Source organism: Schistocerca americana, chromosome 4 (genome assembly GCF_021461395.2).
Source record: "Schistocerca americana isolate TAMUIC-IGC-003095 chromosome 4, iqSchAmer2.1, whole genome shotgun sequence".
Taxonomy (NCBI): domain Eukaryota; kingdom Metazoa; phylum Arthropoda; class Insecta; order Orthoptera; family Acrididae; genus Schistocerca; species Schistocerca americana.
In genome coordinates, this window is record NC_060122.1 from 635,275,596 (window position 1) to 635,291,223 (window position 15,628).

Genomic DNA, 15,628 nt, shown 5'->3' on the forward strand with positions numbered 1-15,628 from the left:
CTTGAATTCCTTTGTTGTAAAGTAGTTCACACCCATTTATTTATTGTTTTCATTTCTGTGAGAGGTCTATATGGCATCTTGCCTGCTCTCACTATTCATCACATTTACTTATGACGGTAATATATTCCACCACGACTCATATTCTACAAACATTGTATAGTACTACAATTGCCGTTACTATGGAAGGAGAACGGACAGCAATGCCTGGACGGGAAGTTTATAATTTCATGGGGAAAAGAATAAAGGGCACCACAGAGATTTGAACACTGATCTCCAGGTTTGCAATCCACCACTGTAATCACACAACCACAATGGTGTCATTCCTGCAACTCGCTCAATGTTGCACATCCTGAACTTGGACCACTCATTGTTTCTAATTTGCCTTTTCTTTTTTTTACAATTCAGTAAGTACACCTTCTTCCTGTTTTCATGCTTGATCTGTGTTCAGTTTTTGACAGGCTACGCACTGGGCCATTTTACCACTAAATCTAAGGGGGGGTGCGTGGGTGGTTTCCCTTGCTAGTATCCCAACCAGCAGACATCATGATGGAGGGAGATGAGCTAGCATGGGTAGTGGAGTGGGGTAGTGTGGAAACTTGCCAGGGAGGCTGCACACAGCCCATAGGATGGGTAGACCTGCTGGTGGAGGTGTTTACATGCAGGTAGCAGTAGGCCGAGTGGGCCAGTGCTTACTTGGATTTCGTCCATCATGGACCTCACCTAGTGTATTGTGTAGCGTGTTGTGCTGAATGGTCAGCTGTTGGCCATCTGTGCCAGAATCACACCGAGTTCTTACTGTGCTAGTCTCTAGATGTTTTCAGACTATATGCTTTCCATAGATTGACCCGCACAGTGAGTTCATTTCCCTTTCGTGGGGTTCTGTTCCTCAGCTACTATCAAGTCAGAGTCAGCCTGTGAAGTTTCTGCACCAACTGTGTGCCAGAAGGATATCTTTACTGCCTGTCAGATATAAAATTATATCAAAATATCTGGTACCTAGGACACAGTTGCAACAAGAAAAGAAGGTAGGAGAATATCAAGCAGGCTTCAGAGCAGGAAGATCCTGAGCTGAACAGACTCTCAATTTAAAGACAGCCCTGAGATACCAGATGATTAGAAGCAGAGAGACTGTGCATCTTTGCAGATTTCAAGTCCAAGAACTGGGAGAGAGGGGTCTCATTGAGAAGACAGTAAGCATTATCAGACACTAATAAACACCAAATCCAAAATTAAATTCATGGGGGAGTTATTTGAGCCCTTCCAAGATTCGAACTGATGTGAGACAGGGCAATGGTATTTCACAACTATTGTTTGACATACTATTAGATAAAGTTATCAGGGAACAGGTAAAATAAGTGAAAACACAGGAAATCTTCATTAACCAATCAGGTTAGGAAGGAAAACCAAACAATCAGATATAGACAATGGCTTGGCTATCTGGCATTTCCTGATGATCTCTTAATACTAACAGATAATACGGAAGTAGCAGTAAAGCAAATCAAGATCCTGAAAGAGAAGGCTGGAAAGGTTAAAATATGGTGAGATCAAGGCAATTTATAAAGTCAAGTATTGGGGGAGATGATTCAGACAAATGGGATACAGAAAAGCTCACAAACAGAGAAATCAAAAGATGCATTTGGAGTACTGGAAACACCAATGATAAAACATGCCTACCATAATATGGAAATCAGACATTACAGCACTGTCACCAAACCAGAAACCTTATACAGTTCAAAAATGTTGGTCGTGGATTGGAAAGCTGTATTAGAAAATATCAGGAAGCTAGAGAGAATAATCTTCAGAAAAATCCTAGGGCCCAATAAGACAGGAGAAGGTTACAGACTGTGAACTAGACGAAAACAACTAGATATCTAATATAGTACATGACATGAAGAAACAACATTGACTGAAATTTTATGGTCATATCAAGAGAATGACGGACATCCAACAAACTAAAATGATCTTGGAGTACACAGAAAACATGTAGAACATGAAGTGGATCATTGAAATCAGAAAAGATTTGAAGGATGTTGGCATAATACTTAGATATACAAGACAGACGAACATTAAACCACTGTACTGAAGTGGAAATAAAGCCAAGAGGTTGAGAAGTTTAGACAGGAACAATGTGGTCAGAAGAAAGAAAGAAACTGCATAGGGAGAATAATAATAATAATAATAATAATAATAATAATAATAATAATAATAATAATAATCTGAACTGCTGAATTACACACGCAGGTCGGGCCGCAAACAGAAAATAGGAGGCACACCTCCAAGAAGCAATACAAGATAGTCTTCATTTATGAACAGGACAATTAATGAGTGGAACAAATTACCCAAAAGAAATAATTAAGTACAATGATCAGAAAACTGAATACTTGTATCTGTTACAGTGTATGAGAAAAAGCCATGAAAAATTTTGATGCACAGTTGTAATGTCTGTCGGGCAGAATGACATGGTAATTACAGAAAAAAGTGATCTAGAGATACTAGTTTGGTCCTCTACTCTTAATACAGCAAAGGCGCTGCCCCTAACCCCTTACTTCATGGTTCACATCCCTGCAACAGACCTGTCCCCTGCCATCCTGCCACTGCCACCACCATCACAACCACCTACCCCAGTCCAGTCACAGACATTTCCTGCCTCATCAAAGGTAAGGATAATTGTGAAAGCAGTCATGTTATTTACAAACTAGGGTGGCATGACAACCAACAAGCTGTCTGTGTGCATGAAGGGCCACTGACAAAATGTGGCCAATAGACAGCTGGACAACCCAGTTGCTGAAGATGCTACTCAAAAAGGTTCTTCACTTCAGTGACTGCTTCATGGCCTGCCCCATGTGCATCCTTCCTATTAACACCAGATTTTCTGAACTGCACGGGTGGGAACTCTCCCTGCAATATATCCTATGTTCTCATAAAGTCTGTGGTCTCAACCTCCACTAGTCCCTGTCCTTCGCCTTCCTACCCTCTATCACTGCTTCCACTCCAGCACTACACAGCCTTCTACCCCACCAATTCATCCTCTAGTCTTCCATTCCATTTCTTCTTTCCTTTTCTGCTCCCCTCCCCAAACCACCTGGCTGCACCTAGCAGCCACACCCTTTCCCCATAATGTTCCTGCATGCTCTCAGACAGCACTACACCACCCCTACTCTGCTATCCCTCCCCCTCCCTGCTCCAGCTCCCCCTTAACCCCACCACCCACAGACTGCTTCTCCCATTAGGAGCAGCTGCAGTACGCTGTCTGGTCTACGCAGCTGGAGACAGTGGTCATGTGTGTGTGTGAGTTGTGCTTGTGTGAATGTGTGTGTATTTTCTAGTTCTGAAGAAGGCCTTTTGGCCAAAAGTTTAAATGTATATCAGTCTTTTTGATGTATTGTCTGCAGCTCAACATGTCCTCTCTATGGTGAGCCATAATCGAACATTTTCAATTGTCTGATTTTACTCTGTTTTCGTATCACCTTCCATATGTGATACCTTCTTAAGCTATTCTTCAGTACTTTGATCTTATAGTAATTATATTTTGTTGTGACTGTTAATTTAATTTAAATTGTTATATAGGCACTGTTTTTTAAAGGTTAATGTCAATGTTTTTTTCTAATTAGCTCCCTTTATATTTATTTACAGTTTAAGTTTAATACTTTTAATGGCATTATCACTGATCTGTCAAAGATGACATTTACTCTTTGTTCATACCTCAATATATAACATTGTTCATGAATCTTGTACTCATTCTGACTATGATTGTCAGTCAGAGCCAGGTGATGGCCTTCTGAGCCAAAAAACAGTTAACAAAATACAATAATACTGCAGAACATACACTGTGTTGAGTCTGATTCATAATTATGAAATTATTCTAACAAGAAGTGACACATAAATCAAATAACAAACTGCCTGGTATTAATAAATCCAGCAATTATTATAATCCTATAAAAAGTACTATGAAACAGTAAAAATGGCATACAACCATTATTGTATTTATTACATTACATGAGAATATAAATGAACTTTGTATTTGGCCCAGTACAAAACATGCAAAATTAGTGCTGGGCCTTGAATCTGTAGTTCTAGGACAATTATTACCATCCGTAATGTGTGTACAGCTCATTATAAATGAAGTAAGACCACCAATGGAAAAAGTTATGCCCTTTAAATGCAGCATTACGATGAATAAATTACGTATATAAACTTATGAATTGGATAAGATTACTTTTAAAAGCAACAGATGATTATTTACCACATGGAATATTTGTAACAGAAAATATAGTGTCACTTTCATTTTGAATAGATATCATTGCATATCAAAAACACACCCAGCTCTATTGGTTCCAAGCAATGATAAAAACCTTAGGGGCTTTCCTTATTTGGAAAATTGCAATCAGCAAGCAAGTTGCACTCAGATAACTGCTATTTCTTGCATCTCTACAGTTGAACATGGATGCTTGGTATGGGAATTTTATAGCATAAATGTGTAACAGCAGCCCAATCACTATTTCATTTGTGCACTGTATGAATTAACTGCTAATCTCATGATTACTGTCATGTACACATAAATGTTGCTTCGCAGATTTCACAACTGTCTCCATCATCTCCACCAAATCCCTGTAAACAAAAATGTTCATCAGTGGAGTTTTAGAGAATTGTCCTCTCAATTCCAGCACTAAATGACAGCACAGAAGCAATACCCCACTATTTGCGTGGATGACAGAGATGGAGCACTTGATCAGATGGACAAGTAGAGGGAGAAAGTTGGCTGCGGAATAACTAAAGGAGCTGTACTAACCATTCACCAAGACCAGCATTGAAGAAAACTGTAGAAAGCTTAAACTTGATGAGAACTGGAACCAAAAACTTCCTGAATATACAGTCAGCTGAACAAAGAAGTAGATCAAGTAAAAGCTACATCATTAATACATTTCTGAGAATCTGATGGGACAGGAAGAAGCACATAGAGTAAATAAAGAGGAGAGGAAATTAAGTTTCGATACCAAAAGTCACAGCAAATGTGTGAAATAACTAGATATTAGAATATATAAAAACAAAGATGAGGTGACTTACCGAACAAAAGCGCTGGCAGGTCGATAGACACACAAACAAACACAAACACACACACAAAATTCAAGCTTTCGCAACAAACTGTTGCCTCATCAGGAAAGAGGGAAGGAGAGGGGAAGACGAAAGGAAGTGGGTTTTAAGGGAGAGGGTAAGGAGTCATCCCAATCCCGGGAGCGGAAAGACTTACCTTAGGGGGAAAAAAGGACAGGTATACACTCGCACACACGCACATATCCATCCACACATACAGACACAAGCAGACATATTTAAATATGTCTGCTTGTGTCTGTATGTGTGGATGGATATGTGCGTGTGTGCGAGTGTATACCTGTCCTTTTTTCCCCCTAAGGTAAGTCTTTCCGCTCCCGGGATTGGGATGACTCCTTAACCTCTCCCTTAAAACCCACTTCCTTTCGTCTTCCCCTCTCCTTCCCTCTTTCCTGATGAGGCAACAGTTTGTTGCGAAAGCTTGAATTTTGTGTGTGTGTTTGTGTTTGTTTGTGTGTCTATCGACCTGCCAGCGCTTTTGTTCGGTAAGTCACCTCATCTTTGTTTTTATATATAATTTTTCCCACGTGGAATGTTTCCTTCCATTATATAGATATTAGAATACATATTTAAAAAACCATGTACAGCATAGTGATAAAGCAAAATTTACATAGATCTATTAATAAGCAATAAATACAAAAAACATTTATTCTTCATCTCAGTTACACAGCAATTCTCCACTTTCGCTGTATTTATTTAGACATGTTCTTCATTCACAAGTAATTTTGGTTTCTTCCTCCACCCTAAGTGAACCAAAAATCTGTAAAACCATCATGAATAGTACAATTTGTAACACAACATGAACAGCAATATATCATGGGAATATACTGCCACTTTCAAACACTTGATAATGGCTACAAAGCCAAAGCTAGTCACGTAATGAAGAATAGATCAACATAAATACCAGTGAAAGTGTAGAAATTCCACCTTGATTAATTTTTTTTTCATACAGACAAGAAATTTTGGTGGTTAAATTCAATTTACCTGTCTGTTCTGGAAAAAATTGTAGACTGTATACATCTGACAACAGCCTCTGCCTTCCCTATTGCTGCTGTAAGGATTTCATGTTTGAAATACCCATCACACAACACGAGGATATGGAGTAACTTGAAGCCGGCTATCAGCTGTTGAGCCTGGACAAAATATATGCGCAATTACAGTAAGGCATTATGCAGTAGCAAATAACAAATAAAAATCCAATGCAAAAAGTATGACCGGAATGTAATTTTTTTGTTTACCAAAAATAATTTCTATTTATAACATAAAACCAATGGCATCATGGAAGACACATCTGAGACCCAGTACATTAAGAAATTTTACAATCTTATTAGTAGGCATTTTTGTCATTTTATGTTTTATCCTTACAAGGCACAGAGGTCTAATGAGTTCAGCCTCTACACTTGTTTGCTAAACCATTCAATAATCAAACAACGGAAACTCCAGGTAGGAATATTAACCATGTAGGAAAAGACAGATTGCCACTTACCGTAAAGAAGATACATCAAGTCGCAGACAGGTAAAATTAAAAAACACATACATAAACTTCCAGCCACAGCCTTATCAGTTAAAGAGAGACACACACCATTCACACACACAAGCAAGCACACCTCATGCATACACGACCACCAACTCTAGGATCTCAGGATGGAATGCAACTATCAGGTGGGAAGCGAGGAGCCAGCAGTCTGGAGGGGGCAGGAAAGGGGAAGGCATAGTAGTGTATGGGTGGGGAGAGAAACGAACGCTATCTGGTGGAGTGTGTGGGGACTAGACTGCCAACAGGCACAGTGTCAGGAGGTTGCGGGACAGGAAGGTGGAGAAAAAAGGAGCAAAAAAGGAGAGGAGATGGGAAAGATGGGTGGATGCATTGGCTGCAGATAAACAGGGCGGGAAATGAGAATGGGAAGGAGATGACTGAGGGGATGGACACTGTTCGATTGAGGGTGTGGGGACAGTATGTTCCATAGGTTGAGGCCGAGATAAATACGGGAGCTGAGAATGTGTTGTAAGGATAACTCCCATCTGTGTAGTTCAGAAAAGCTCTTAGCCGTATTTATCCTGGCCTCAACCTATAGTAACATACTGTCCTCATACCCTACACGCAAGAGTTTCCACCCCCTCTATCATCACCTCTCCATTCTCATCTCCCACCCTATTTATCTGCAGCCCTCTGCCAATACATCTGCCCATCTTTTCCATCTCCTCTCCTTTTTTGCTCTTTTTTTGTCCACCTGCCTGTCCCACAGTCTGAGACTCCACCACTGATGTCACTGAAGTAATGTAAGGGCACTGTACTGTTACAAATACTGTTACACTGTTTTTCCTATAATGAATTTACATTAGCTTTATTCCAAAATATTCAAACAATTTTGTTTTTTTTATGTATCATGTGGAGTTTTTGACATCATCAAACTACTCCTTTGACATGGAGCTCTGCATTTCTGGTTGCTGTGATTTTGTTTGTTTTATGTATCATGTGGAGTTTTTGACATCATCAAACTACTTCTCTATTGACATGGAGCTCTGCATTTCTGGTTGCTGTGATTTTTAGCTAACAGCCAGTGACTGCAAGAAGGTGGGTATCCACATTGCCCAGAGCCTCATTGTGCTACACAGTGTTTTCATTTTTACTGAAGACATTGAAATATCTCGAAAACTACACAGTGGATAAAAAAAAAGTTACAATTCCAATTTGTTTGTCTCGGAGGAGGAGTTCCAATGGTACTATATCCTACCCACCACACCACGCTGTATGTGGATGGCGCGAGGATAACTTTAAAATCTTCAATGGGAACCCCCATTTTTTATTGCAGATTATGATTCTATGACAAAATCTAGATTCTTTTGTCTGAAGCATTTTCTTCGTTTTGCCACAGGTGGCGCTGTAATCAGAGGAATAGAAATGGGTACAAAATCGTAATTTACAACACACTACTCAATGGTCCCTGAACATCCAATGGCGTGTGGGACCCTACCTCCAAGCTGCAAGGGTAGGACTGTTTAGTATTTCATAACTTTTAATTGAAAATCCCATTCGCAACATTGTATTTCTCCGACATATCGAACAGGGGACTACTCGATGATGATTGCTAGATGATGGTACATATGGGTCCAGGTCAGGAGCTCTAGATTTTTTTTTTAATGTACATGGGCCATCCATGGAGTGCACAGTGCATGATTTGTCATTAAGTTCAGGTCCTGTTGTGTAACTGCAATGATACAAGCCACTGTTATGGGAATCCTTTCAAAGACTGCCTCCTTTCTGCATCTATGTGGAAACACAAGATTTCCTACTGGTCAAAGACTAGAGTCAGTCCTCCAGGAATGTGAGGTAGTGTGTGTCCACTTTATGTGTTGTGCTGTTGGTTTGTATTTAATTACATACTTACAAGTACCCAACATTGGAGGCATTGTACCAACTGCTCTGGAAGACTGGAGCGTGGCCCAAATAGTGCTACCACTAGTTTACAGTCCATGAATAAACTGAACTTTGTGCCGAATAAGTATAAATAGAATCCCTTAACTGTGAAAGGAAGTTCTAATGCCTCTTTTTCTATCTAAGATTACTTACTTTGAGTGGGTGTCAGTGTTTTTAAAGCACAAGTAATGAGTTGTTCAGTGCTGTCGTTATATCTATGTGCCAACACTACACAGAAGGCATATGGCAATACACCTGTAACAAAAACCAGTGACTATGACCATGAAAAGATATACAGCAGGGCACCAAATACAGCATATGCTTTAACTGCATGAAAGCGCGCTCAATGTATGAGGTACATTGGTAATGAACACTCTTCTTTTGCAACTGGTTCAGTGGCTGAATGACGAAGAGGTCACTTGTGAAACAAACTCTGAATTCACTTTCCCCAAAAAAGTTCGTAGGTCTGGTATATGTTGCATGGTAGGGCGAGGGGGGACGGTCGAGGATAGTGGTAGGGAGTCAATAGATACTGCGATGTAATCAAAGGACTGAATCATTTCTTTCTTTCCTTTTTTTATTTTTATTTTTTTAGGAAATGTATAATGTATTCAACTCCTGGACAAACTTGCACATACTGAAGCAGCAGCTTAACTCCACAACTCATAATGTAGTAAATGTTCAAAGATTTTGTTCCTGGCATGTGGGTCTCATAATAATGAAGTTATCTAAATAGTCCGTGCAAGGAGAAATGGACATAGTTAAATATTGCAGGTACATCTGGAAGATTACAGGATGGAAGAGACCTCAGAAGGCAAGGACTTGTATACACAAGGCTGAGCAGTGTGTCAATAATGATGTATTGTGATTTTTACAAGGTCTGAGAGGAGGTCTTCAGGGTGTCATATGGGGTAGGTTGCTATTTATGCCTGGGCACTGATTGTGGAGTTAAAATCTATGCATAGCTGTAGGGAGCACTTTGGTTTCTTTACAATGACCAGGGGCACAGTGCAAGCTTTTGTGTTAACCGAGCCAATAAATACAGCCTCTAGAGTTGACTAATCTCCTGCCTGAAACCACAATCAAAATGGGCCTTGCTTGGAAGAAACAAAGAACTGCATACAGTCACAAAGAGAAAACAGTCTGGAAGTCTGTGGCAGGCTCCAGGCCAGATTCGAACAGCTGGAATGTTGCACAGATGTTATCACATTTTTGGAGTGGAGCCCTGCCAGAGACTGCCAACACTTTGTCACTACACCCTCGTTGCTTCTTTGTACACTGTGGTGATTGTGAATTAACCTTGGAGGGGAACTGAACTAAAATGTGCTACCAAATTATGGGAGGCTGGGACTAATTCTGGGGCATGTAAATTTTCAAATGTTTGGAGGCTTACGAAGGAAACTGTAGCCCCTAAGTCCACATAGAAAATGTCTTCTTTGTTCATAATTGTGTGGTGTATAAATAACTTGTTGCCTAAAGGTGTGCCTGGGGGAACAATTGCCTGAAGTTTACACACTGTCACTTGACGCAGACAGGGAACTGGATTTGACCACCTAGATGGTTTATGACCAACTGTTCAGAGATGCCCATCTTTTCAACAATGGGTGTAGGGTGCCAGTGATCTGAACACACTGTGCATGAGTGTGCTATGAAGCAGTCTGGGTATGATGGAAAGCCCCACTGCATATGCTGATGAGGGACAACTGACTGTTCAAGAGGCCACTGAAATATTTGATATTAATGAATCATGACACTTGTCATCTTCAAACAGGTATGATGTGATGTTTGGAACACTGTGACTTGTCATCGGGTCTGAGTGGCTCTTTTGCTGCCTGTGTGATTTACAAAGAGTGCATCAAAATATCTTCTTGTGGTGGGTAATCTAATTTGAATGCTGAAGTGCATACTTCTGGATCAGGAACCAACTGGATTACAATGTTTCAAATTAAAGAGTGAGCATATTATGTCTTGCATACTGATTTTGTGCACCATACTGCATCAGCAACTTAACCCTTGTAAATTAGTCGCCCAGAAGTGGTAAAGTGACAAGGCTGTTCCTGGTATTGATGAAATTCAAGCCATGTTGGTGTGTCTGCTGTTGAAACTGCTGCTGCTATTGCTGCCACTGTTCAAAGCATTTTGTTAAACTCGCTTCCACAATACTACGCTGATGATTTTACCTCTTTGCTAATTACTGTGGCTGAGATAAGATAGACTATCGGGAGCAGCAAAAGAATTCAATGCAACTAGACTGACTAGTCTGCTCTATCAAAAAGCACTCCACCAAAGGTAACAGACAGACAGAGCAATGAGGAAATGAACACAGAAGGATGACACAACTGATAAAGATAAAATCCAATGAGTAACCCACAGAGAGAAAATAATAAATGTAGTGGAGCAGGGATCAAGAACACTTGGGGCGTTATGCCCACAAAGACTATAAAAAAAATGAACATATGACTGCCTTTCATATCACATAGCTGCCATGAGTTCTGGCTGGTCAGCTGGGTGGCCTGTGGTGCTGCAACAGGTGAAACTAGCACTCGGTGATCATTGCTGCTCTGTCTAGCAGCCGATGTTCAGCTCCAGGCTTTCTTAGTTGCTGTACGGGGATATCAGACATATCACTGAATGAAAGTCATTTATGACTTAATAACTGTGAACACAGAAATAGTTTTCTGTTATATACATTTAATTGTTTCATGGACTTGCAGTTAAAATGTTAAAAATAAATCTATAATGAAAATAAAGACAATATTACCACGCCCTACTTTAAGCCATTCCTGCACAACAAAATTAATAGACACCGAGTTATGGAGTTTCCTCACAATCTTAAGAAGTCTGACGCAGATGAAATAAGTCAAAACAAAATTTATGAGGAACACTGTAGTGTCATCTCCAACCAACAGAGTGGTTAACACAATTGAGGACAGCAAGTACTCTGTCTCTACCGAGTCTACTGGTATCACTGACATGAACAAAAAAAAATTGTGGTGGGGACTTTATTCATCCATATCTATGTCTACAACTACATACATACTCCACCAGCTCCCACGCAGTGGATAGCAGATGCTACCTTGCGCTACTGCTAGTTGTTTACTTACCTGTTTCTCTTGTAAATGGAGTGAGATTGCCTTTGTTTCCCAGATTTAATAAACTAAAAAATTACTGGGTAATTTAACAGTGTCAAGTAGTACTACCAGGCACTGGTCATTTCTTATTCTATTGTGATATAGCTTTGTTATTGTTTTCTAGTTCAGATTCACAAGTTTCTCCATAAACTAAAATCATTAGTGGGTCCCAGTAGATTGTTATATGACAAAATTTCCAAATCGTAATAAGTACATTCCTTTTGGCACAAGTTTTGACAGCATATGAAACACATTGCTGGCAGCAAATCCCAGTAAAATGAGATAATGAGCGATTTCAGTTTAAAAGTATGGCAGAAAAGCAGACAGGGCTTGTTTCCACACTGAGCAAGACTGTAAATCTGTAAACTATGTGGTCAAATTCTTGAGAGTCAGAGTATCGGTTTTTTTTTCCGGAGGAGATAGAGATAGAGAAGATCCAAAGAAGAGCGGCGCATTTCGTCACAGGGTTATTTGGTAACCGTGATAGTGTTACGGAGATGTTTAATAAACTCAAGTGGCAGACTCTGCAAGAGAGGCGCTCTGCATCGCGGTGTAGCTTGCTCGCCAGGTTTCGAGAGGGTGCGTTTCTGGATGAGGTATCGAATATATTGCTTCCCCCTACTTATACCTCCCAAGGAGATCACGAATGTAAAATTAGAGAGATTAGAGCGCGCACGGAGGCTTTCAGACAGTCGTTCTTCCCGCGAACCATACACGACTGGAACAGGAAAGGGAGGTAATGACAGTGGCACGTAAAGTGCCCTCCGCCACACACCGTTGGGTGGCTTGCGGAGTATAAATGTAGATGTAGATGTAGATATGTCTCACTTCTGTCTAACAATTTCATACTACAAGTTTCGCGTCTTTACTTCATTTAATCTACATCTACATACATACTCTGCAACCCACCCTGTCCTGTGTGGCAGATGGAGCCTTGTACCACTACCAGTCTCAGTTCTTTTTCTGTTCTAGTCACAAACACAGTGAGGGAAAAACAACTGTCTGTATGCCTCTCTGCGAGCCCTAATTTCTCTATTCTTATCTTCATGGTCCTTAAGCAAAATGTATGTTGACAACAATAGAGCTATTCTGCAGTCAGCTTCAAATGATGGTTCTCTAAATTTTTTCAGTAGTTTTCCTCAAAAAGAACATTGCCTTCCCGTTTGAATTCCCAAATCTTCTCCATACTACTTGTGTAACAAATCCAGCAACCCACCTTTCAAATGCTTCCTATAATCCAACATGGTGGATTCCCAACACTCTAGCAGTACCCCACAATGGCTCGCATTAGTGTTCTATAAGCGTTCCCTTTTACAGATTACCCATACTTTTTCTAAAATTCTAGCAATAAACTGAAGTTGACCAGTCACACCCCTATTAAAATCCTTACATTCTTGTTCCATTTCATTTCATTTTGCAATGTCACACCTTAATCAATGTAATTCCGTCCAGCAGCACACAACAAATGCTATATTCACACATTGAGGTATTGTTTTTCCTACTCATCTGCACTGACGTACATTTTTTCTACATTTAGAGCTAGCTGCATTCATCACACCAAGTCATCTTGTTCACTCCTACAGGCACTCAATAATGACACCTCTGTGATGGACATCGGAATCGCAATGCCTAGAATTGAAATCATACAGTTTTCTTATGGGTGCCCATGGAATACATTTCAGGCACACTGCTGCTCAGAATCGACATGAAAAGGCGACAGGGGTGGACATGAAAAGGCCACAGTGGTGGACACGAAAAGATCTCAGCGGTAACATAAAGGGCATCAATGACACCACTCCTTGTCTTGGAGCAATAATTTACCCACATTTTGCAGACGAAAATGACAATTTGCAGTGCAATGTGTAAAGCAAAGATGTTCCTAACAACTTTTGACCCTGCTGACTTCCCTCAGACATTTCAGCCATTCTCTAAGGATATCACAGAGCTGCAACCCCCTTGAATGTTATTTGACCTATGTGGAGTGAAGTGTGACTGCAGTCTTTGCTCTGGTATATAGGGTGGAACCACCAAAGACTGTTAAAAACCAATCAATGAAATTTTTACATGATCTGAAACAGCAAAGGGTGTTTATGGCTTTTTCAGCCTTCGTGTGGCAGGATCATGGAAAGGGAGGAGGGGGGGGGGGGGGGGCGACATTTCGACACTGGCCCGTGCACAAATAAAACAACAAGTGGTCCCTCTAAGAACCCCCTCTACTCCCCCCATTTTGGCACCGCTCTTGGTGCCACCTGCACTCCTTTGTTGAGCACTTTAAATATGTACTTGTACACCTCTTTGATCTGTAGGTACCTATGGAGGACACACAACTTCTGGACACGCTGCTGCTCTACCCTCCATTTGTGGTCAACCAGAATTGGAGGGGTGTTGAAAATGTTGTCTGACCAGAGATGCTTAGAGATTGAAGTGAGTATTGTCTCTGTAAAAGTACAGTGACCCTTTGCCATATTTTATTCACACACGTGTCAATTCACCCCCCCCCCCCCCCAAACTTGATCATGCCACAGGACAGTGTGAAACAGGAGGGCTGAAAATGCAAATACATCGTTTGCTGCTTCAGATCACATTCAAATTTCATTGTGTGGTTTTGAATGATCTGTAGTGGTTCCACTCTGCATATCAGAGCAAAGATTTTGATTGTGCTACACTCCAAAGGCACAGATAATGTTCAGTGGCTGCAGCCTCACAATGTCTTTGGAGAAAGTTTGAATTGTCTACGGGGTGTCAGCAGTGTCAAAGGTTGTTAAGAACATCATTCTGTTGCACATCACACTGCAAACTACAGAATGCTTGTAAATGAATGCTCCAAGAGAAGCTATGATTTCATTGACAACCTTTACGCCATTCCATGTCCTTTTCCTGTCGATTCTCAGTGGAATGAGTTTGTAACGTTTTCCTGGGGCACTTATAAGAAAATCGCATGATTTCAATGCTGGACATTGCCTTTTTGACTTCTAACATAGGGTGTCAAAAGAAGGCGTGAAATAAGGATAAGAGACGGTGTGAGAACCTTCCCATCGTGTGACATGTCCATGATGACATTGGGCAGAACGATGGTGCAATTTGGTGCCAATGTGACATCATTAACCCACCTTACACCTCCCATGATCTTCTGAGCTCTGGCTTTTTTTTCCCCACACATGTTGACACCTTGCTGTCTGAAGTGTCGCTGTCGCATGGCACCACACTTTTGCACCATCACAGAGGAAAGTATTAGGCACCATTGAACCGAATTTGAAAACTTCTGCTTCACATTGGGGACAATTATAGGGTTCTTAAAAAGTGATCCTTTAATTGTGTTGCACAGTGTATTATTTCCTCACCTTCGGTTACATTATTGGTTTAGTATATCTACATGTGGAGAACTGTGTATGTTGTATCTTTTTGAAATTGAGAGAGACGATTTACAGAAAATCACTCAAAAATACTTTTAAGAACACTGTTTTTTCTGTTGCTGTCAGTATGTCTCCCAAACGGAGAGTTGTAGTGAGAGGAAGGCAGTGCCAGCCCTTTCACACAGTGCCCATATTTTGTGCTTTTACAGAAGCATGGGTGACACATACAGAAATATTGTAGCACTTGGAGACAAATGAACATCTTTCAACTAGTGCTGATTTTCTCCTCTACTGGCATCACCAGTAAAGAGGCTCAGCTTATCATGGCCAAACAGTGGTGCCATTGGTAAAAATAACTAGTTCTGCTTTATTGTATATTACACAGAAGGTTCTTTGCACACATTAGAAATAATAGTGGACCAACGCTTGAGGCTTGTGGAACCCCGTAAGTGATTTCTATCCAGTCAGAAAAAATCTCCCCTTGTGACACTGATTGAATTATTATGTATTTGCAACTTTCTGCATTCTTTTTACTAGAAATGACATTATCCATTGGTTGGATACACAATCAATTCCATAATGCCTCATTATTTAAGAGGACTTTATGATTCACACAG

At 40.5% G+C, this 15,628-nt stretch overlaps 1 protein-coding gene across 1 annotated transcript in view; it reads right to left on the reverse strand.

Annotated features, from left to right (window-relative positions):
* Nucleotides 1-4,265: 4,265 nt before the first annotated feature.
* LOC124613132 overlaps nt 4,266-15,628 on the reverse strand; it is a 179,203-nt gene continuing 167,840 nt past the window's right edge. Inside the window, exons 21-22 of the mRNA XM_047141749.1 lie at nt 6,094-6,242; nt 4,266-4,608 (exon numbers count right to left, since the gene is read on the reverse strand). Coding sequence (XP_046997705.1) covers nt 4,521-4,608; nt 6,094-6,242 — 237 coding nt within the window. The 3' untranslated portion in view covers nt 4,266-4,520. The remainder of the gene's footprint in view (nt 4,609-6,093; nt 6,243-15,628) is intronic.